Genomic DNA, 20,630 nt, shown 5'->3' with positions numbered 1-20,630 from the left:
GAAACTCATATGACTCCTGTAAAAATGATATAGTATTTTAGATATAGGAAATCAAACAAATACGTACATTCCGATGAAACAATTCTCTATAGCTTTTGCCATTGTTAGCCTCAAAGTGCACTAAATAAATCACATGGTTAGGTTCATCATGTATTACCTAGAAAATCCTTCCTGGCTATTTGCAAATCCCTTGGCGTCACCTATATATATAAATATATATATATATATATATATATAATATTTATATTATATGGGTGAGTTATTGTACAATAATGACTTATCATACATTACGTACGCGACACTCCTGATCATCGATTTCAATTTCACGCTGGTGGCAGTTTGGTAGAATAACCCAAACAGTAGTTCGCGATCAAATTCATCGATTTTAAATTGATTCCGATCCAAATTCAGGACTCCGTAATCTATCTCATCCAATTTCTGAACTCTAATCACAACTTACAGTATGAAATCTCAAAAGTCAAAAACCAAAATTGAAATAGAACGTCATTGAACATTAAAATCTTCAAATTGATCAAACATTGTTGATTTAATCTATTGAATTGATGTATAAGAGGATTTAGGAATCATCAATCGATATGAAATTGCAGAATAATACACTTAATTGATCTATGATTAGGGTTCATGTTTAAACGTTCTGTATAAAACTTAATGTTCTAGACTTTTTGTACAGAACTTCTAAATTTTTTGTCTAGAACTTCTAAAGTAAAAAGTTTAGACCAAAATGAACACCGAAAATGAACAAAAAGTTTAAAACTTGGGTAAGTGTCTTCATAAAGAACTACTTGGTCAAACGGTCAACGACATCTAATATCTCAAAAGTTTCTTTAAAACTTTGAATTGTTTCACAAAGGCAAACTTTCTGATCCCGAGCACACCATATTTCCATTTACTGAGCACGCTAGTACATAGCCATGCTTGCGAGTAGGAAGTGTGATCGAGAGTAAAATTTTAAATGTTCAACTAATACGTACTGACCATAACTAGAAATTTAAAAGTTCTGACCAAATGAACACTAACAATGAACAAAAAGTTTAAACGTTCAACTAATCTTTAAATGTTCTAGTACGTTCAAGTTTTTTCAATGCAAAAACTTTAGAAGTTCTAACAAAAAACTTTAAACGCTCAAATACGTTCAGGCTTAAAACTTTAAATGTTCAGGCTTAAAACTTTAAACGTTCAGTTAAAACTCATCACTCAAAACTCAAAATTGACTTATTGAAACTTCAAATTGATGATTAATTGATCACTTTCAAAGTTTAATTGATCAATTAGTTCATCAATTTCAATTTCAATTGATCAATTTGATCAACTAGCATATGAACAAGTTGTGAAGAGAAAGATGGGTGTACGGTGGACGGAATCGTTGGATGGTGGACAGACTCATTGGATAGTGACGGATTGTTGAACGGCCATGGTGAAGGTGGACAGAATCGATCGGAGCAGTGGTGGACGAAGATTGGTTCGCCATTGTTGTTACTCGCTATTCTGATCGAAAAACCCTAGATCGATTGAACGTTCAATAGCCTCGCGTAAGTAATGTACGATAAAAGATTTTCGTATTCTATCCTTTATCTATATATATATATAAAAGGGGAAAAGGTCAAACAATAATAATGGAATTTAAATTTAAATAATAATATCAAGAGAGAAAAAAAAAACTTTTCACCATCAAACCAAACAACTAAGAAACATAAAGAAACATGAAATCATAATCCGTTTAAACAAACGTATTCAAACGCCGAATCGAATTCAATTTTTTTTAGAATGGGGCAAAACAAAACCACCACCGAACCCAAGAATCAATTGACCCGAACTCAATTTAACCCATCGCCCATTCTAAACTGGCCTTCCCGTTTTGTTAGCCTTACTTTAGACCCATTTGACGTAATGTAGCTTGTCATTCCAATATAATCCACCAAAACTAAATAGAAACTTATGGACTCATAACTTGATTTCGATACCTTATCTTAAAAACATATGCATTGTATCTAGTGAATTTGTTACTTCAGCTTAACTACTTGCACTAGTTATCGTACCCATCAAAATTGGCTTTTACTAATACAAACATGTATTAAGATTATAATAATGATGTGTTCAAACCTGAGAAATTATAGGAGATCGATGCATTAGGTAAATTGACACTCGTAATGCACAAAAAATATCTTCTATGATGTGAAATTGAATCTGCGATGTGAACTTGCAAGTCACATATAAACCAACTCAAGTTGCAGCTTCTGTTGAACTGCAAAAAGTAAAAAAATAAAAACAACCCAAGTGGTATGAAGTGTTGAAGCTACATGATATTCGAGAAAAAAAAATCCAATTTTTATATATTAAAAGAAATCAAATTCAATCATTCCAGTAATGTTAGCTTTCAAGTTGCAATTTCACTATATAGATTAAAAATATTCATTTTATATGGAAAAATATCTAACTTGTAGGAATTTCATCCAGGAAGAAGCCAATGAATAAATGTAGCATCGATTGTATAAACTCTGTGACGATTGAATGATGGAAGACGATGGAGTGTATCTATGGTTGTGCAACGGTTCAGAACTGACCAGAGCCGAACCAAAATGGAACCGAACCGGAACCATTAAGTGCTAGATATAAGAACCAAAACAGGACCGTATTTTAACGGTTCCAATCCGGTTCAGAACCGAGTTAAATGGCTCATGTGTAAACGGTTCTTTCCGGAACCGATTTTCAATTAAACATCTTAATATAAACAATTAGAAGGTGCAAAAACAAGCTACAATCTGGAAAATAAAAAATTATCATATCAACATATAATATTTTAATGGAGGGGATTGATAATAGATTAGAATGACTCAAAATATTACAGAAAACAATTATATCTTATAACAGATTTAGGGCAGTGGAAGATTTTTTTTTTTGAAAGGCAAGCTTGGAATAAAACCACACCCGGAAAGAAAAACCTAACCGGGCACAAAACTAAAATTACATGCTAAGTAACGGGTTTTTAAGCCACGTCACTCAGTTCAAATAAAACTTACAATTACGAGATGATAACCACATATACGAAACTGAAACAATCGAATCAAACAGAGTGTCTTTGTTGTCATTGGGTTGGCAAAAAATAATCTCATTCCGAGCTCTCCAAATACTCCACCATGTCATATATATTATCACCTCAATAACATATTTTTTCTTTATCACCCATCCTGACGAATCCAACCATTCTAAAACACTTTTAGGCCCTTTATCATCCGGAAGAGCCACCTCCAACCAACGACCGATAGCATTCCAAATATTTGAAGCAAGGTGACACCCTCCAAAAATGTGATCCAAAACTTCCACCGAATTCATACAAATTGGGCATAATATAGAAGGAATATCATAACCTTTACGACTTAAATTAAATCTAGTCGAGAGACGATCTAGTAGCAGGCGCCAAATCATGATATTAACCTTCCTAGGCATGAATTATTCCATCTCGTAGGTATCGTACCCTCCGTCAGCTCCTGACGATCCAAGTAGGATCTAACTCCTTTAACCGAGAACGCGTCATCAGAATCCAAGTCCCAGATCCATTTATCATTTGAACTACTCAACGATACTGAATCAAGCAGAGAGATCAACTCATTGAGTTGAGCGTCCTCCACCCCACCTCTAGGACGTCTTCTCCAGTTCCACACCCAAACTAAATTAACCAATTTCTCTTTTACTAAATTGTTTTTGTTCACCTCCAAATTAAATAGTCTAGGAAATCGAGAGCATAAGTTAGAATCTCCAAACCACACATCTTTCCAAAATAAAGTCTCACTTCCGTTTCCTACTTTTTTTCTTATGACTGAAGCAGGAATCAAGTCTTCATCATTAATTTTAATAATCGAATTCACTATACGAGACCAAATCCCATTCCCTTAGATTGCCCGTGACATGTCATCTTGGTTAAGTTTTGACCCATAAATAGCCTTAAGTACCTTCACCCACATAAAATTAGGATTATTAACAAATCTCCACCTCCATTTATATAATAACGCCAAGTTAAAATTCTTCAAACTGCGTATACCTAATCCACCTTTAGCTTTGTCAGCCAAAACCAACTTTCATCTAACCCAAGGAATTTTCCGACTCTCATCGCCCCCCCCCCCCAAAAAAAAAAAGAATATGGCACGTAAAGATTCAAGTTTCTTCCTCACTCCAACAGGCATAAAAAACGACAAGTAGTATATCCCCATAGTGGAAGATGATTGTCGTTATGGGATTGTATATAATCGGGAAAGTGAGAACGTGGATGGTCGCTAGTACATGGAAGCTAGAAAGCCTACTAGATATATATGATTTTAAATATAATCTTCAAAGTTTACGCCTAACTCGGTTCTAACGGTTCTATAACTGGAACCCACCGGTTCTAACCGGGAACCGTTTTCACCAAAATTTAAGAACCGGAACCGGACCTGAATTACAATGATATGGTTCAGATCTAGCGTTCCGGTTCCCCGGTTTTGACGGTTCGGAACCGCGAATTGCTCACCCCTAAGTGTATCAGACGAAATAAAGAAGTAGTAGTTAAGGTTTTGTGTAAATTAATTTTGAAATTGCACTTACAATTAAACGGGTGAAGAGAGTGTATATATTGGTTTCAACATTGGAATTTTTTTATTTTTGATTTATTATAATAGATAGAAATTCTATGGATGAACGGATATTTTTGAAAAATAGTTAATTGAACCAATAGGAAAATGTTAATGGTCTAAGTAGATGAGTTCCTAATTAATTGAATTTATTTTAGAATTATTTGATTAGAAAAAAAATCAAAGAAGCGGTTCTTATATATGGAAACAAGCGGGTTTGATCAATAAGAAGAGTTCAGGTGTCCATAAACTCTACTTCTTTAATAATATAGGTAGATTAATTAGTGAAGTTATGATTTTAGACAATATTAATTATTGAATTACGTGACAATTCAACAGATGAAAACCAGATGATTTGAAAGCTTAGAAAAACATGCTAGATGGATGTTATGTGAATATATTGTATTGCGTTAAGATAAAGAATGAGTATTGTAATCAAACTTGTCACAAATCACAAATTTTATAATTTGATCATATATTATTATTATTACTACGTTTGTTGTTTAATTAAGAAACTAGTATTTAGACCCCGCCGCGTTGCGGCGGGGATGAAAGACAATACTTTTAGCAAATTCAAGTAAATGCCAATAGACAACGGTAGTGATAATTATACTTGTTATCATGATCGTGTTCTCACATAGTTATAGTTTAGTATGAGATTGGGGGATTGGAGCTATTAGGTTGACGTCTGTTTCTTGTACATATTTTATAGCAGTCCTATCCAAGCAAAAAGTGGGGGTGATTAATAAAAATGTTGAATGTGATGAATTCATAAGTAGCTTATTTCATTTGGGTTCCCAATCTTGAAATACCATAACTGTATGAACTTCTTAACAAATCTTCTACAAAACGTTTAAAAAAACATACCCAAATAACATAACCCACTCAAATCCTAAAACTGATACAAAACTTGATGTTATAGTAGCAACCAACCAACATCCTATTTAAAAACCACCACATAGAACATGAAATTTTGGGACAAAGCATACCAAACATTATCACAAAACAGATCACATAGTAGAACCAGCATATATAGATCAAATACAAAACACAACTAATCAACCATAGTTCTTATTATTATGCAAGCCTCTTGTAGTTGTCCACGTCGCAATCCGGGTTGATGCATATAATAGTATAAAGTCCATAAATTATCCAGGAAGAAAACCCAGAATAGTTTAACACCAAACATACGAACTCAACCTGCAAAAAGCAAAATTAGAGATACTTGTTCACACACAAACAGTTGGTGTGCATAATTGAAGTAGGGCTTACCGTGCACGGAGAAATTGCGCAGTAGCAAACCAAATGTCACGACATTTGTTTACGACTACTAAACCGGTACTGCCAATGCTAACTTTCCAACATCCTCATCGGCTTGCATTATCTTTTTGATACATGACTGCAGATAATTAGATCATTAGCATTCTTATAGTTTAGAAAAATACAAAGCACTTACTGTCTCAAAACATGTAGTATTCATAGGCTTGCAAGTATTTCTATCCGGCAACGGCAGACCAACATCCACCTCTGCATTTCTATCTATAGATAGAATCGACAGGCACTGGGTTCCAAAATGGAACCTGGCAACAGTTGCAACATCATAACCACATGCGTCTATAACTCTTATAGATGAAGCGTAAAATAAACAAACAGTAGATTAGTGAGGGGAACAACTATACGGTTGCCGTCCACCGCGCCACCATAGATGGCCGGAAAGCCACCGGCAACGCAGGGCAGCAACTCCGTTACTCACACTCTTTCTCTCTCTACGAAACATGATACCATCGTAGTATCTGCTGCAAAAGCCTATGGCTAAGCCAAAAATATCCGTCTGGTGTCTAGCAGAGAGAAAGAGAATGGACATATGAATGTTCAAACTTCAAACAAATACGAAGCATGTAGCTTTGGAAGCACAAAAAGGTGAAAAACAGAGAAGAGAACACGTGTGAAGTTAGGCTACGTGGAAACAAAAGAACTTACATAACTACCACGTGGATGGATGCACACAAACTATAAACGCAGTGTACAACATATTTATGCAGCAAAAAAAGTAAGAATAATAAGAACATAGAGATACAAAACTGCTTGCATAAGGTAGTAACAACAATGCAACAGAAAGTTGCAAATTAATACAATCAATCAATCATGCCTAGTAAAATCCCACCGACAGCAAAGCTATAAGTAGGGTCTGGGGAGGATGGGATGTAGGCACACCGTACCTCTATCCAAAGGAATAAAGAGGTGGCTTCCAGAGAGACCCTCGGCTCTAAGTACATGTGTATGAAGCAAAATAAAGAAAATCAAAGTTAACAGTTATATAAAAACTACTACTAATTATAATAATATTAATAATAAGATCACAGTTTAACAGCTATATAAAAGCTAATAATAATTATAATAATAATAATAATATATGTAAGGGAAATACCATTATGGTATGTGACCTAAATAAGTTAAGTCTAAGCCCTAAGGTATTCAATTCTCTATAAAAATCCTTAACTTTAATTCTACTTCTCCACGAATTCCTATCCTCAACCATGTCCTTGGAGAGGTTTAGGTCTATCAAATCATGCCTAATCCTCTCATCCCAAGTCAATTTCGGTCGTCCTCTACCCCTCCTCCCCTCTATAGTAATGTTTTCTACGGATCTAACAGGATTCGTCGTCTGTCTTCTCTTTACATGTCCAAACCATCTCAATCTCCACTCTCTTATCTTGTCTGCTATGTTCGCCACCCCTAATCTCTCGCGAAACACAACGTTTCTTATTCGGTCTAGCCTTGTGTGCCCACACATCCAACGTAGCATTCTCATTTCTGCTACCTCCATCTTCCGCACTTGTGCCTTCTTGATGGCCCAACAATCTGTTCCATATAACATTGCAAGTCTAACTGCCACCCTATAGAATTTTCCCTTTAGTTTAGTCGGGAAACTCTTGTCGCACAATATACCTGTGGCTGCTTTCCATCTACACCATCCTACCTGAACTCGGTGGGTCACATCACTGTCTAATTCCACATCGCTCTGTACAAATGATCCTAAATACTTGAACTTCGTTACCTGCGGGACCACCTGCCCTTCAATTGTGATCTGTGCGTCTTCATTGTCGTTTATCCCACCAAAATCACAGTGGAGGTACTCCGTCTTAGATCGGCTAATCTTTAAACCTTTTGTCTCTAAGGTTGTTCGCCACTCCTCAAGCCTCATGTTTAGATCTTGTTTTTTCTCAGCAAGTAACACAATATCGTCTGCGAACATCATGCACCACGGGAGAGTCCCCTGAATCGACTTTGACAACTCATCCAAGACTACTGCAAAAAGAAACGGGCTCAACGCTGACCCCTGGTGAAGACCTACCTCTACAGGAAAGAAATCAGTATCCCCCACTGGCGCACGGACACTTGTTTCACTCCTGGTATACATATCCATAATTATCTCTATGTATTTCCTGGGCACTCTTCTACCCTCCAAGCACTCCCAGAGCACCTGTCGTGGCACACTGTCGTAGGCCTTTTCTAGGTCAATAAACACCATATGTAGATCACGCTTCTTCTCCCTATACTTTTCCATTAATCTTATTATAAGGTGTATTGCCTCTGTGGTGGAACGCCCCGGCATGAAGCCAAATTGGTTGACCGTAACCTGAGTTTCTCGTCTAAGTCTAACCTCAGTCACTCTTTCCCATAGCTTCATAGTATGACTTAGTAGTTTGATTCCTCGGTAGTTACCACAACATTGGGCGTCTCCTTTGTTCTTATAGATAGGAACTACAACGCTGCTCCTCCACTGGTCTGGCATCTTACCTGATTTGAGAATACTATTGAACAGAGTAGTTAACCACATGACTCCTTCCTCCCCCAGACACTTCCACATCTCGATGGGTATGTTGTCTGGGCCAACCGCCTTAGACCTTCCCATCCTCCTAAGTGCATCCTTCACCTCTTCTCGTGTGATCCGTTGGCAGTAGCAGTTATTCGATTGTTGTCGTTGAAAGTTTGTGTTGTCATGTTCTTCTTGGTAAGCTCTCCCATTGTTAAAAAGATTGTGGAAGTAGGTTTGCCATCTTAGCTTGATGTCCTGCTCCTTGACCAGTACATGCCCATCTGTATCCTTTATGAACTTCACCGGTCCTAGATCTTGCCTTCTACGCTCCCTGGCTTTGGCAATCTTAAACATAGCATGTTCCCCCTCTTTTGTTTCTAGACTTTCATACATCCGTTTAAAGGCCGCCTTCTTTGCTTCCGCCACTGCCTTCTTCGCCTCTATCTTGGCCGTTTTGTAGTTGTCCCTCAATTCCACTCGCTCCTTCTCATTCGTGCACCTCATTAGCTCCCTAAAACATCCTTGTTTGTCCCTTATCTTGTCTTGCACTGCGTCATTCCACCACCAAGACTCTTTATGCCCACTTGTCTTTCCTGTTGTGACCCCGAGAGTCTCCTTTGCTACTTGGATGATCTTTGTCTCCATAGCTTCCCATATATGAGTTGAGTCCCCATTTAGTCGAGCCCGCGTATGCAGTATGAGTTTATCCTTAAACAGTAGGAGATTTTCGTCCTTCAAATTTCCCCATCGAATTCTCGGTGTACCTTTCTTCTCTCGAACAGTCAGCTTATTTCTAAAGGCTATATCTGTCACTAGTAGTCGATGTTGAGTCACAACTGCCTCCCCAGGTATGACTTTGCAGTCCTTCCACCAACGTCGGTCTCCTTGCCTCATCAAAAGGTAGTCAATTTGCGTGTCGCGTCCGCCACTGCTAAAAGTGATTAAATGAGAATCTTGTTTCCTAAAATAAGAATTTATAATACTTAGGTCATGTGCCACCGCAAACTCTAGAAGATCTGTTCCGGTCTCATTCCTATCACCAAAACCGAAACCCCCATGTACGGCTTGAAAACCATCGTTAGCCTTACCAATGTGTCCATTAAAATCACCTCTTATGCAAATCCTCTCCCCCCTAGGTATGCCCTCTACCACTGCGTCTAGGCAATCCCAAAATTCTCTCTTTTCCTAATCTAGGCCTACATGAGGCGCGTAGGCGGAGACTACTGCCACTACTTCCTCTCCTAGTACTAATTTCAACACCATAATCCTGTCATTATGTCTTATCACCTCCACCACACTAGTGTGTATTTCCTTAGCCACTAGAAACCCCACTCCATTCCTAGCTCCATCAGACCCCGAGTACCACAACTTATACCCATTACACTCAGCCCCTCTATGTCCTTTCCACTTAGTCTCCTGGAGGCATGCTATCTGAACCCTACGTCTTTTAAGCACATCTACCAATTCTAGCAACTTACCATTTAATCTTCCTACATTCCAAGAAGCCAAACGCAATATACGCTCCTTATCTTTACTCTTTCCTACACCCCTCGTTTCAGGACATGGTCTCAAGTAATAGTCATGGTTCCTACGCTCTATGGTTGCAACTAATCACACAAACACAAGCAATAGAACACCAAATCAATAATAATAATAATAGTAACAAAAACTAATAATAATAATAATAATAATAATAATAATAATAATAATAATAGTGTGTAGCAATAACAATAATAGTCAAGAGATCTTAAAATGAAAATAAACTCCAAAGATCCGGATCACGTATGTTCTAATGATAATAATAATAATAATAATACTAATAATAATAATAGTGAGAAAGGAACGAGTATACCGTGAAGATGATGAAGGCAAATACAGCTCAACGGCAGCCAGGTTACAAGAAGCTCACTCTTTTGCTTTGGGACCCCCAACGGCAGCAAAAAATAATAATAATTGCGCACACAATAATAATAATAATAATACCAACAATGATAATAATAATAATAATAATAATAATAATAATAATAATAATAATAATGCTACAAGTTACAGATCTGGTTTATTCAATATGTGTTAATTAATTTGTTCATTTTGCAAGTGATTTATGCTCTACCTGTTACATTCATAGTGATTAATGCTAGATCTACATTCATTCTAGTGTATGGTGTATACGTAAGTTATAGATCTTAAACTATTTATATTGATTTTCAGTAATATGATTCGATATAAAGGCTAGATCTATGTTATGCTTTGTGATTTGGTTTATAATAATTAATAAACAAGTTGCTTACAGATCTGCTTTCTATATTAAGTGATTTATGCTAGATCTACATTCTAGAGTATATGCAAGTCGTAGATCTCAAACTGTTTATCTTTATTACCGTGGAACAGAAACAGAAATGCAATAATAATAGGAACAGAAACAGAAATGCTTATCTTTATTCCCGTGGACACGAACACACTGCTGGAGGAAGCTTGTACGGTAGTTTCGAAGGTGATTCTGCCGGAGAAACAGAAACAGATCCGGTGATTCTGCAGGAGAAGGGCAGAAACAGATCCGGTGTCGGCAGTTTCGAGGTGAGAACTTTTACCACTTCCTTGTTAAAGTTGCAAATTAATAGGTATATAAATATAAATAAGGAATGTGGATGAAATGGTTCTCGCCATTCCCAATTCAACTTGACAGTCATTCATTATTACTTCTTTCATTATATTTTCAAAACACTCTCCATTCTCGTGATTCAAACCTCCTCGGTACATCTTCCCAAAAGTCAACAAAAACCCTAGACTATACTATTCATCATGCTCCAGATGTGATGTGATCTGAATCTGCAATTCAATTCATTTACTGACGGTAACTAACTTCAACTCCATAATGTAATGTGTCTGATGCTTCATCTTCTTCAATTTGTAAATAAATGTTATTATTATGAAGCTTTATGGTTTTCTAATTTCAAATGTATCTTGCTTCTAAGATCAGCAAGGGTTTCGATAGGGGCTGTAGTTGTATACACTGCAATTTTATTAAGTTGTTTTCAAGCAAATGTGTGTGACTATTTTGCTTCTAAGCTCAGTTAGGGTTTTGATAGGGACTGTAAAACTACGGTGGAATTTGATTTAATTGTTTTCATGATTTCCACTTTAATCACCTGCTTATCTTCTTGTTTTCCATGGTTACTTACATTGCAGTTGGACTATTATTCATATCTCATTGTTGTTCAAAAATGGAAGCTGAGAAGACAAGTTCAAAGGGAGGCTTTCTTCAATTGTTTGACTGGAATGCCAAATCACGCAAGAAACTTTTCTCTAATAAACCAGATGTACCAGGTACACTACGTTGTTTTTTCTCAAATTTACAATAACAAGCAAACAGTAAGATCCCACTCATAGCAAGCTATATGTAAGGTCTGGGGGGTTGTTAGGGGGCAAACCTTTCCTCTATCGTGGGAGATAGTGAGGCTGCCCCTACCGGGCCCGGGCTCCAAAAACTTCTCCTGACTAGGGATCGTACTGCTACCCATCCCGATTATCTTAAAAACTTGGTGCCCGTACCGAGAATGCTCGGTTCGGTATCGTTACCGCAGGAAAATATTTGGTACACACAGGTATTGGTACCGGCCAGTACCAATCCCGAATTTTCCGATCCTGATTTTCTTTAAAACTTGGTATCTGTACCGAAATGCTCGTTTTGGTACAGGTATGACAGTACCCGGTCCATTTGCTCATCCCTACTCCTGATATGCAGAGTATAGTATCCAAAAAGCATAAAGTGTGGCATAAGACATTTGAAACAACAAAAAGTACTAAAAAGTAGCAGTAATTTACTTAGAACACACAATGTTAAGAAACTATGCAGAGTATCGTATCCAAAAAGTATAAAGTGTGGCATAAGAAATCAGAAACAACAATAATAAAAAAGTTCTAAAAAAATAGCAGTAATCTACTTAGAACACAAAATGTTGAGAAACTATAATAGTAACAGATAACATATTGGTTAATATTATGTTTAATAATGTGGTGACAGAAAGTTCGAAACATGGAAAAGAGAATGTAGACAAGTTGGCTATATCCAGGCTTCAGCAGGTAAATTAGCTTTCCTTGAATCATTTGGTCTTTTATGGTTTCATTTGCTCTACTGTTGACTGAAATTTGAGCCAATGAAAAACGATTATTCACGACTGAAATGTTTGTAATTTGAATTTATGTAGATGAGGTTAGACGAGAGTATGCACGGTCCAAGTCTGTCAGAATATGATTGGGCTCCGTCCACGAGTAACAATGAAGGAAATGTAACTAAAGCCCCTGGGGTCGTGGCTAGACTTATGGGACTAGATTCATTACCAACTCTAGATTCTTCTGATCCCGGTTTCACTCCACATATTCACCCTCACTCTTTTGCACACCCTCGAATCATCGCCGAGTCTGAAACTGTTGCAGACTATGGTATGCGAAATAAGCTTGATGGTTTTTCAAGGAACCCAGTTGAAGATAGATTACACAAGTTTCAGAACCGGGCGATTGAGAAATTTCAAGCCGAGGTATTACCTCCAAAATCAGCTAAATCTGTACCTCTTACTTACCACAAAATGTTATCTCCTATCAAGAGTCCTGGATTCATTCTTTCAAAGAATGCAGCTTTTATTATGGAGGAAGCTTCCAAGATAATTGAACAAAGTCCCCAGTCAACTCGTACCGGAAGATTACCATCTTCTAGGTCTACTTCCGTCCCACTTAGAATTCGCGATCTAAAACAGAAAATGGAAGCTGCACATAGAAGTGATAGAGCATCCAGACTTCCTGAACCATCACCGAGACCCAAAACATGTCCGTCTGAAATTGTGGTTTTGAAGAACAAGAATAAATCTGCTACTCCAGGGAAAACAAATATTCAGAAATTTGAGGGGTCTACTTCAAGAAATAGTAGGAGTACCATGAAGCAAAAGGAACATGATGTTAAGTCGGCCTCGGTTCAATTGGATAAGGTACAAAGAAGTACACCTAAAAGGGTACAGAGTAGATCAACAACAGGTAAAACCCCTGAAGTACTCAAACAGAACAATCAAAAGCAAAACACTGCATCTCGTAAAGATCACACAAATTTAAAACCTAGGGTTCAATATCAGCATGGCCGAAAAACAACTTTCACGAGCGGTTGTAAGGAGGTCAAGAAGTCAACGAAGGCGGTTGATAACTCACCCGGAAAACCTCGGTTAGTGACATCTGAATCGGTGTCTACAACAAAGAATATTTCTGGGAAAAGACAAACGGATGGGGATGTTACTAGCAGTGTTGTGATTAAGGACAAAGAAAGGTCTGTTAAATGTAATATTACTATAGATGGGCCTTCAAACTGGGACAGGAATAGTGGGATGGATGTGGTGTCGTTCACGTTTACTTCGCCTATTAAGAAACCAGGGTTTGACTCAGAGGCTTCTGGTCAACCCACAGTCAAGAGTCGGTCCCTGTTTCAAGAGGATAAAGAGATCTCACCGGTGATTGATAGTGATGCTTTGAGTGTTTTGTTGGAACAAAAACTGAAGGAAATATCTTCTTTAGTTGAGGACAAGATTATTGCTCAACATGATTCTGATGTCTCGTTAGTTGATCAGACGATGGATGCTATAATGGATTCGCAGGTATTATACATAACTTTATAATGTGGACACAATTTAACTTGCGAAGTTCAAATTGCAGTAATATTATTAGCTGAAAACATTTTATAAACAATGATATCTGTACTTAAATCTTATTCTGTTTTCAGGGAGTTGAAGTGACAGAGCGCAGTGAAAACTATGAAAGTGGGATAAAACACGAGCACCAACATGAACATTCTTGCACTAGCCTGAGCCCCGAACCGTCTTTGTCAAATGACAGTTGCATCACATCTAACAGCACAACCACTTTAACCAGCAACGGTAACCTTCCTAATTTCAGTTATAGCCTTTTGTGTATGTTAAAACTAGAGGCAGTAAAATGAGTGTGTTGGCTGTTGTTCCTTTGTTTTGGTCAAAACAGACTGGGTTGACTACCAAATCCTTCTTTTATTCTACTTTTTAAAATTTTATAAAGGGGTAATGTTACACAACGATAACCAAGTTTCTCAAGTGTTCCAGTCACTCAAATGTTTTTTTTTTGTTCTTTTAAAAGTCATTTACTCTCATTAGGTATTCCAATCTTATATAGTTTTTTTTTAAATATTATATTTGTTGTTTTATTATTATTATTATTATTGTTGTTGTTGTTGTTGTTGTTGTTGTTTTGTTGTTGTTGTTTGAATTGAGTGAGCCAAATGAAACATATATGAATCTTGGTTACTATTTAGTGAATTTTTTTCCAGTTTGACTTAAGTTGATCAGTTATGAAACTTTATTATTTTTTAGTGAACCTTTTGTCTTCACTATTTACTCCAGTTTCAAGTTAATTTGAAAACAATAATTACATAGTTACCAATATTCATATATATATTTTATTTGTCTCACTTAATTTTTTTTTTAAAACAATGTTTACAAAGTAGTTTTATCAAGATTGGAACACCTAATGAAAGTTAAGTGACTTTAAAGAAACAAAAAGAACTCGGTTACCATTAGGTAAAGTTTTCCCAATTAGAAAGTTCAATGAGTAAATTGTGATTATGTTGCAGAAACTATGCAACTGTTTTTTTAATCAAGTAATTTATGAGTTTTTTTAATGCATATTAAAACGTTTATCATAACACATTTGACCCGTTAAAGATTATTATCCAGGAAACACACAGTATATGTCTGCTACAAGAAACATGGAACTATTCGCAGAGGAGTTAGAATTGCTGGATTCAGCCACATCATTTCCTACTACATTATTCGAATTCACATTCATGTCAAAATGGTCATCACAACGGGAATTGGAATACATTAAAGAAGTACTTAACCATGCAGAGTTGGTGCTAGATGATCTTGCTTTTGACCCGACCCAAAAGGTGACAAGTGTGGATCTATTTGACCAGTTGGAGAGTCAACACAAAAGCATTGACCCATTGTCAAAACAACAAAGGAAGACATTGTTTGATTGTGTGCGCGTTTGTTTGGAAGATATGCATGCACGCGGGCTGAGTGGAAGTTATGACGAATGGTCAAAGTGGTCAACGGTGTTCGAAAAGAAGGGTTTGTTGGCAGGTGAAATACAGAAACAGATACGTGGTTGGAGAAGTATGGAGGAGTTGATGGTGGATGAGGTGGTGGATCGGGATATGAGTAGTGGAGAAGGGAAATGGTTGGATTTTAAACCTGAGGGTTTCGAAGAAGGCGCGGTTATTGGAACCGACATATTAACTGTGTTGATTGATGAAATAGTGGTTGATTTGCTGTCATGATAAAGTGTTGGTATTTTAGGTCTGATTTTAGCCAAGAAGAAAAGGCAATGACTTGACTCACTGACCCTCATGGCCTCATGTTATTAACTTATTTAGTAACACGGGTAAATGCGTGGTGTGTAGGCGAATTTATAAGTAGCCATATGTAAACTCGCATAAAAACCGACTCGTTAAGAACTTTTGAATTGGTTTGGTGTAAACCATCTAAATTGTTTGTGTTATCTGCCTAATGTCATGACTTGTCTACATATTGAATTCTATGTTCGGGGTGGTTTGGGATTCCTTATTTTATCTCCTTGTAACTTTTCCAAAAATACTAAGTCACAACATTGTGATTTATAATAACGTAAGCAATCTCAAACAAATTTTAACTTTTTAATAAGTTAATAAGTTATAAGTTGATGAAAATAAACGATCCCAAACACCTCATTTTAGAAATGTTCTAACCCCCTTTTGAAAGATAAAAGACTCCAAGAATGAAAGGTAAAGGCTCCAAGAAACGTGTAGTCCGAAAATGGTATGGAAGATCATCAAATTATGATTTCCACTATTAATAGCCCGTGATAGTCAAAATGAGGAAGGTAAAGCACCGTGTCCATGGGTAGGTAAGGCTGTCATAACATGTCGGACACGACACGATAAAACACAATAACCTGTTGCTCTAAACACGAACACGACACGATAACTAATCGTGTCATTTTTTCCAAACACGAACTTGTTTAGTAACAGGTTAACCTGCAAAGACATGTTAAGGAACCTGTTTAAAGACACAATGAATAATACATGTGTAACGAAACCAAAATTTTCAAAACGAGGATAAAAGTCTTAATTAATAAATAATTCATAACATAACTGAAACAAAAAACCACAAATCCATAACATACTAGAAACAAAAGACGACATATACATAACATACTTGAAGCATATCATAAACGCCACATACGTAACAAAACCATAGAAGCAAAAGACGGCATATGCATAATAAAAAAACCATAGAAGCAAATCATAACATCCGTAAAATAATATAATATCGGGTTCTGACGGGCATTAGTGAAACGTCATTTGTAAGTATGACTTTAGGTTTAAGACTTTAAGAGTGTATATATATATATATTTATTTTAAAAATAAGAATCTATTAACTTGTTAGGACACGAATTTAAATATGTCTTAAACAGACCGACATGTTTAAGACACGAAACCTGTTAGGCTCAAACTCAAACCTGTTAAAACCCGTGTTGTATCATATCGTGTTAGCAGGTTTGTGTCATAAATTGAGAACCCTAGGGGTATTTAAGTGATGCTTAGGTTTGACACTAAAACATTTACAATTGATTCACTTTGTTCAATCTGAGCACAAGATGGGAACGGTATGGAAGCTGAAGCGATAATGGTCTAGCTTCGGAACCTATATCTCAAGTTCTCAACGACATGGAAGTTCTCATCCTTCGTTAGATCCAGACAAAGTAGAGAGGAACCTCGTCATCATCATACGGGAACCGAATCTTATGTTCTAGACCTCGTAACATACTTCTATTTTTTTTCAATCTATCTTCAAGTTATTATAGTTCGGTTTTTTTAAAACCACTTCCAAACAACCGAATCAATGGGTGATTCGATTTATAAAACATGGGCAAATACACTTTATGGGTTTGGATCAAATACGAATAAAATTAACTGTGTTAAATATGAGAATCAAGTAGAGTGGTTATGTAATTACTCTATAATGTAAACTTGTATATGCAATTACTCTACTTGATTCTCACGTTTAATTCATTTGTAAGTTAACCTTCCCCTGCACTTTATATCACTTCACTATATTACCAAATGTAATAAGTTTAGTCAAACTATTTATTTAAAATGTTTATCATAATATTAATAATACTTAAATACACACATAAGGTAATCAGAATTAAAGAGAAGAAAATGGTTTAACTTGCTATGGGAGACAAAACCCATTAAATTTTTTGAAATGGTTTATCGGTGTAAGAGCATTTCGGGCGGTTATTTATTCACATCTCTATAATTATACTAAAAATCATTATATTTCTCTTCACTGTTTAATTAAATAATGTTTTTTATATATTTATCATTATAATTTTATCTCTACTCTACTAACAACTAATTCAACAAATATTAAAAAATAAATTTGGGCAAACAAATTTACCCCATATTAAAAAGAAAAAACATTACATTTCTCTCTTCACAATATAATTTTCTCTCACAACCACTCATAACTTCACCTTATAATTTACAAATCCTATCATATAAGTTTAAAGAAGCTATTTGAAATGCTCAAACCTTGAAACCTAGATGGCTAGATCTCTACAACACGGAAGACTTCCTTGTCTTCTTCAGATTTAGACAAAGTACAAAGTAGAGAGAAACCTCATCATCATATGAAAAATTGAATCTCAATATACTAGACCTCGTATAATACTTTTAAATATTTTCCATTTATCCTCATGAAGGTTATAAACAAAATAACAAAAAAAAAAATAAATAAATGAAATTTAATAAAAGCTTAAACAAACATTTATTTACAAATATAAATCATCTCATTAAGTGGTGATTCACGAGTCGAGCCCGAGTCAAGCTAGGGTGGGTTTGAGCCCAAACTCGAAATTAAACGAGGCAACTCAACTAGGCTCGAGCTCGATTTTGAAGTTAGATGAGCCTGAGATCGAGCCAACGAGCCAAGCTTAGGTCGAGTTTGACTTGGTTACAAAAATAAGCCAACTCAACTCATGTTGTTTCAAATCAAATTTTTCCCCGCAGTTTTATTCGAGCGACCCACAAGCCCGAGCTTCAAGCCATAAACCTTTTGAATAGCTAACACCTAAGATACCAAAAAGGATAATAATAATAATAATAATAATAATAATAATAATAATAATAATAATAAGAAGTTGTTTTAGAAAGAACTTGGGCTCCAAGTTACCCTGTCCTTTGATTTAGTACGAATAATAATACCATTGACGAAGACTTTTGGTTTTAACGAATACAAAACAAAACACTTAACGCGTTTTCTCACGGAACCTTCGACGAAACAACATTAATCCTCATATCACAATCAATCTCGTCACCATTTATTCACACATTTTTTATTTTTCTTTTTTATCCACTTTTAGAACTCAGATGTTGAATGTAATAAATTTACCTACAAATTATTTTAGTAGAGTTTGAGTTATTATTAAATATGATAAAGACACCGTTACTCGTTTTGTACCTTTCAGCATCAACGCGCTTTGCTACTTTGATCCGTACATTAGTATTAAGTTTTTACATTACATTTTTTTATTAGCGATTTTTCCTGATTTTAACAATCCCCAGTTATTTAATGATTCGGGTCTGACTCGAGAAACCCCAACAACCAGGTAAACCCAGAAGCAACTGAGCTACCACTAAGTTAAAAAAATATATAAATAATTAAGAAGATAATTTGAATATAGTAAGTTATTGTGTTAATCTAATTATGTAAAACAAGAAGCTTAGTTATACTTATGGTGTTAAGTACTCATTTTGTACTATTTGCGCGGTTAGTTAGCTTAACCAGTGCTCTAATTGTTCATAAAATATGAGAATTAATTAATATTTAAGTTTAAAAAAACAAAGAGGAGAATTTTAATATACTAAGTTAGTTATGGTGTTAATTAAGTATAACAACCACACACACTCAACATATGTTGCTTCCTGTGACCTTCCTATTAATTAAAGAAATATTCATGTATATATAAGTTGGACAGTTGATAGTTATCAGCATCTTTCTTTGAAATTCAAATTTTATTATATTTTCAGAGTATTTTATTGGGTGTTTAATGGTGGTACACAAGAGATCATTTTGTGAGGGGGAAGAGTGTAATCAAGAAGCAAAAAGAAGGATTACATCTTCAAAGTCAGTTATTAATTATAATGAACTCCTTTAATATTCTATCTCATTTACTCTTGTTTATGGGCACGCCAATATTCTTCTCAACAATAGCTTGTGTGTCATAGCTAGTACGCTAGTTTCACATATGAATATTGTATGCATATATATTTTTAAATATATGTAACCATCATACCATAAAGATCAACATCCATGTTCCCGGGATAGATTTTGTTTCACAAGTTTGACAATCGAAAATATATGGAAAAATATATTCAAAAAGTGAAAGAAAAATGCTAAAACTGTAACAAAAAAAACAAACATTTAAAATAACCTAAGTGAATAGAAATTGAAAATTATGGCTTTGGGATCATTGATACCGTGTATCTTTGCTCATTCTATAATTTGTTGACAATCATTAAAATTTAAAAGGTCAAAATGTTCTTTGCATTATCACTTATAGCTAAGTTGGGTAAAACAAAAACAAATACAATTAAAGCCATGTCACGAAAGCGATCATCAGTCGCATTTCTAATGAGCTGGAACACTCTAAATCAATTTATGTACCTAGTTATTATAGCTTAATTAAGCACAATGCAAATAGTACATACAACTCTAATCAATACCAATCAACCACGAAGAAGAAATTACACAAAATCAAGTCAGTTTAAACCGAACTACTTAGCTTTTCATTAACATTTAAAGTTATGTTTCTACAAATTCATTTTTAACCACATAAACTTCTAGATCATACTTCCTATTCAACAACTTTAACACATTTTTCGTGACCTTAATTAAAAGTTTAAAATACGAAATTATAGGATTGTATATAAAAACGAAAATACATTAACTAATAATTAATTTTTGGTTATCTTAATAAAAACATAAAAATTAGAGGAATATCAATAGAAATGGAAACACGTTAATTAATAATTAATTTTTGGTTACCTTAACTAAACACGAATTATAAGAAT

The 20,630-nt window shown here is 35.4% G+C and overlaps 1 protein-coding gene across 1 annotated transcript; it reads left to right on the top strand.

Annotated features, from left to right (window-relative positions):
- Positions 1–11,662: 11,662 nt before the first annotated feature.
- LOC143607818 (uncharacterized) lies at positions 11,663–16,051 on the top strand. Its single transcript, XM_077083120.1, has 5 exons — positions 11,663–11,769; positions 12,467–12,525; positions 12,651–14,078; positions 14,204–14,357; positions 15,186–16,051. Exons 1-5 carry the CDS (start codon positions 11,667–11,669, stop codon positions 15,788–15,790), a joined length of 2,349 nt encoding a protein of 782 aa, XP_076939235.1. The 5' UTR covers positions 11,663–11,666; the 3' UTR covers positions 15,791–16,051.
- Positions 16,052–20,630: the final 4,579 nt, after the last annotated feature.

The sequence above is a fragment of the Bidens hawaiensis genome, unplaced genomic scaffold (assembly GCF_021521415.1).
Source record: "Bidens hawaiensis isolate Kalapana, Puna unplaced genomic scaffold, B.hawaiensis_p1.1 tig00087249_1, whole genome shotgun sequence".
Lineage (NCBI taxonomy): Eukaryota > Viridiplantae > Streptophyta > Magnoliopsida > Asterales > Asteraceae > Bidens > Bidens hawaiensis.
Note: the sequence above shows the minus strand (reverse complement) of the source record. Positions and strands in the feature narration are given on the sequence as shown.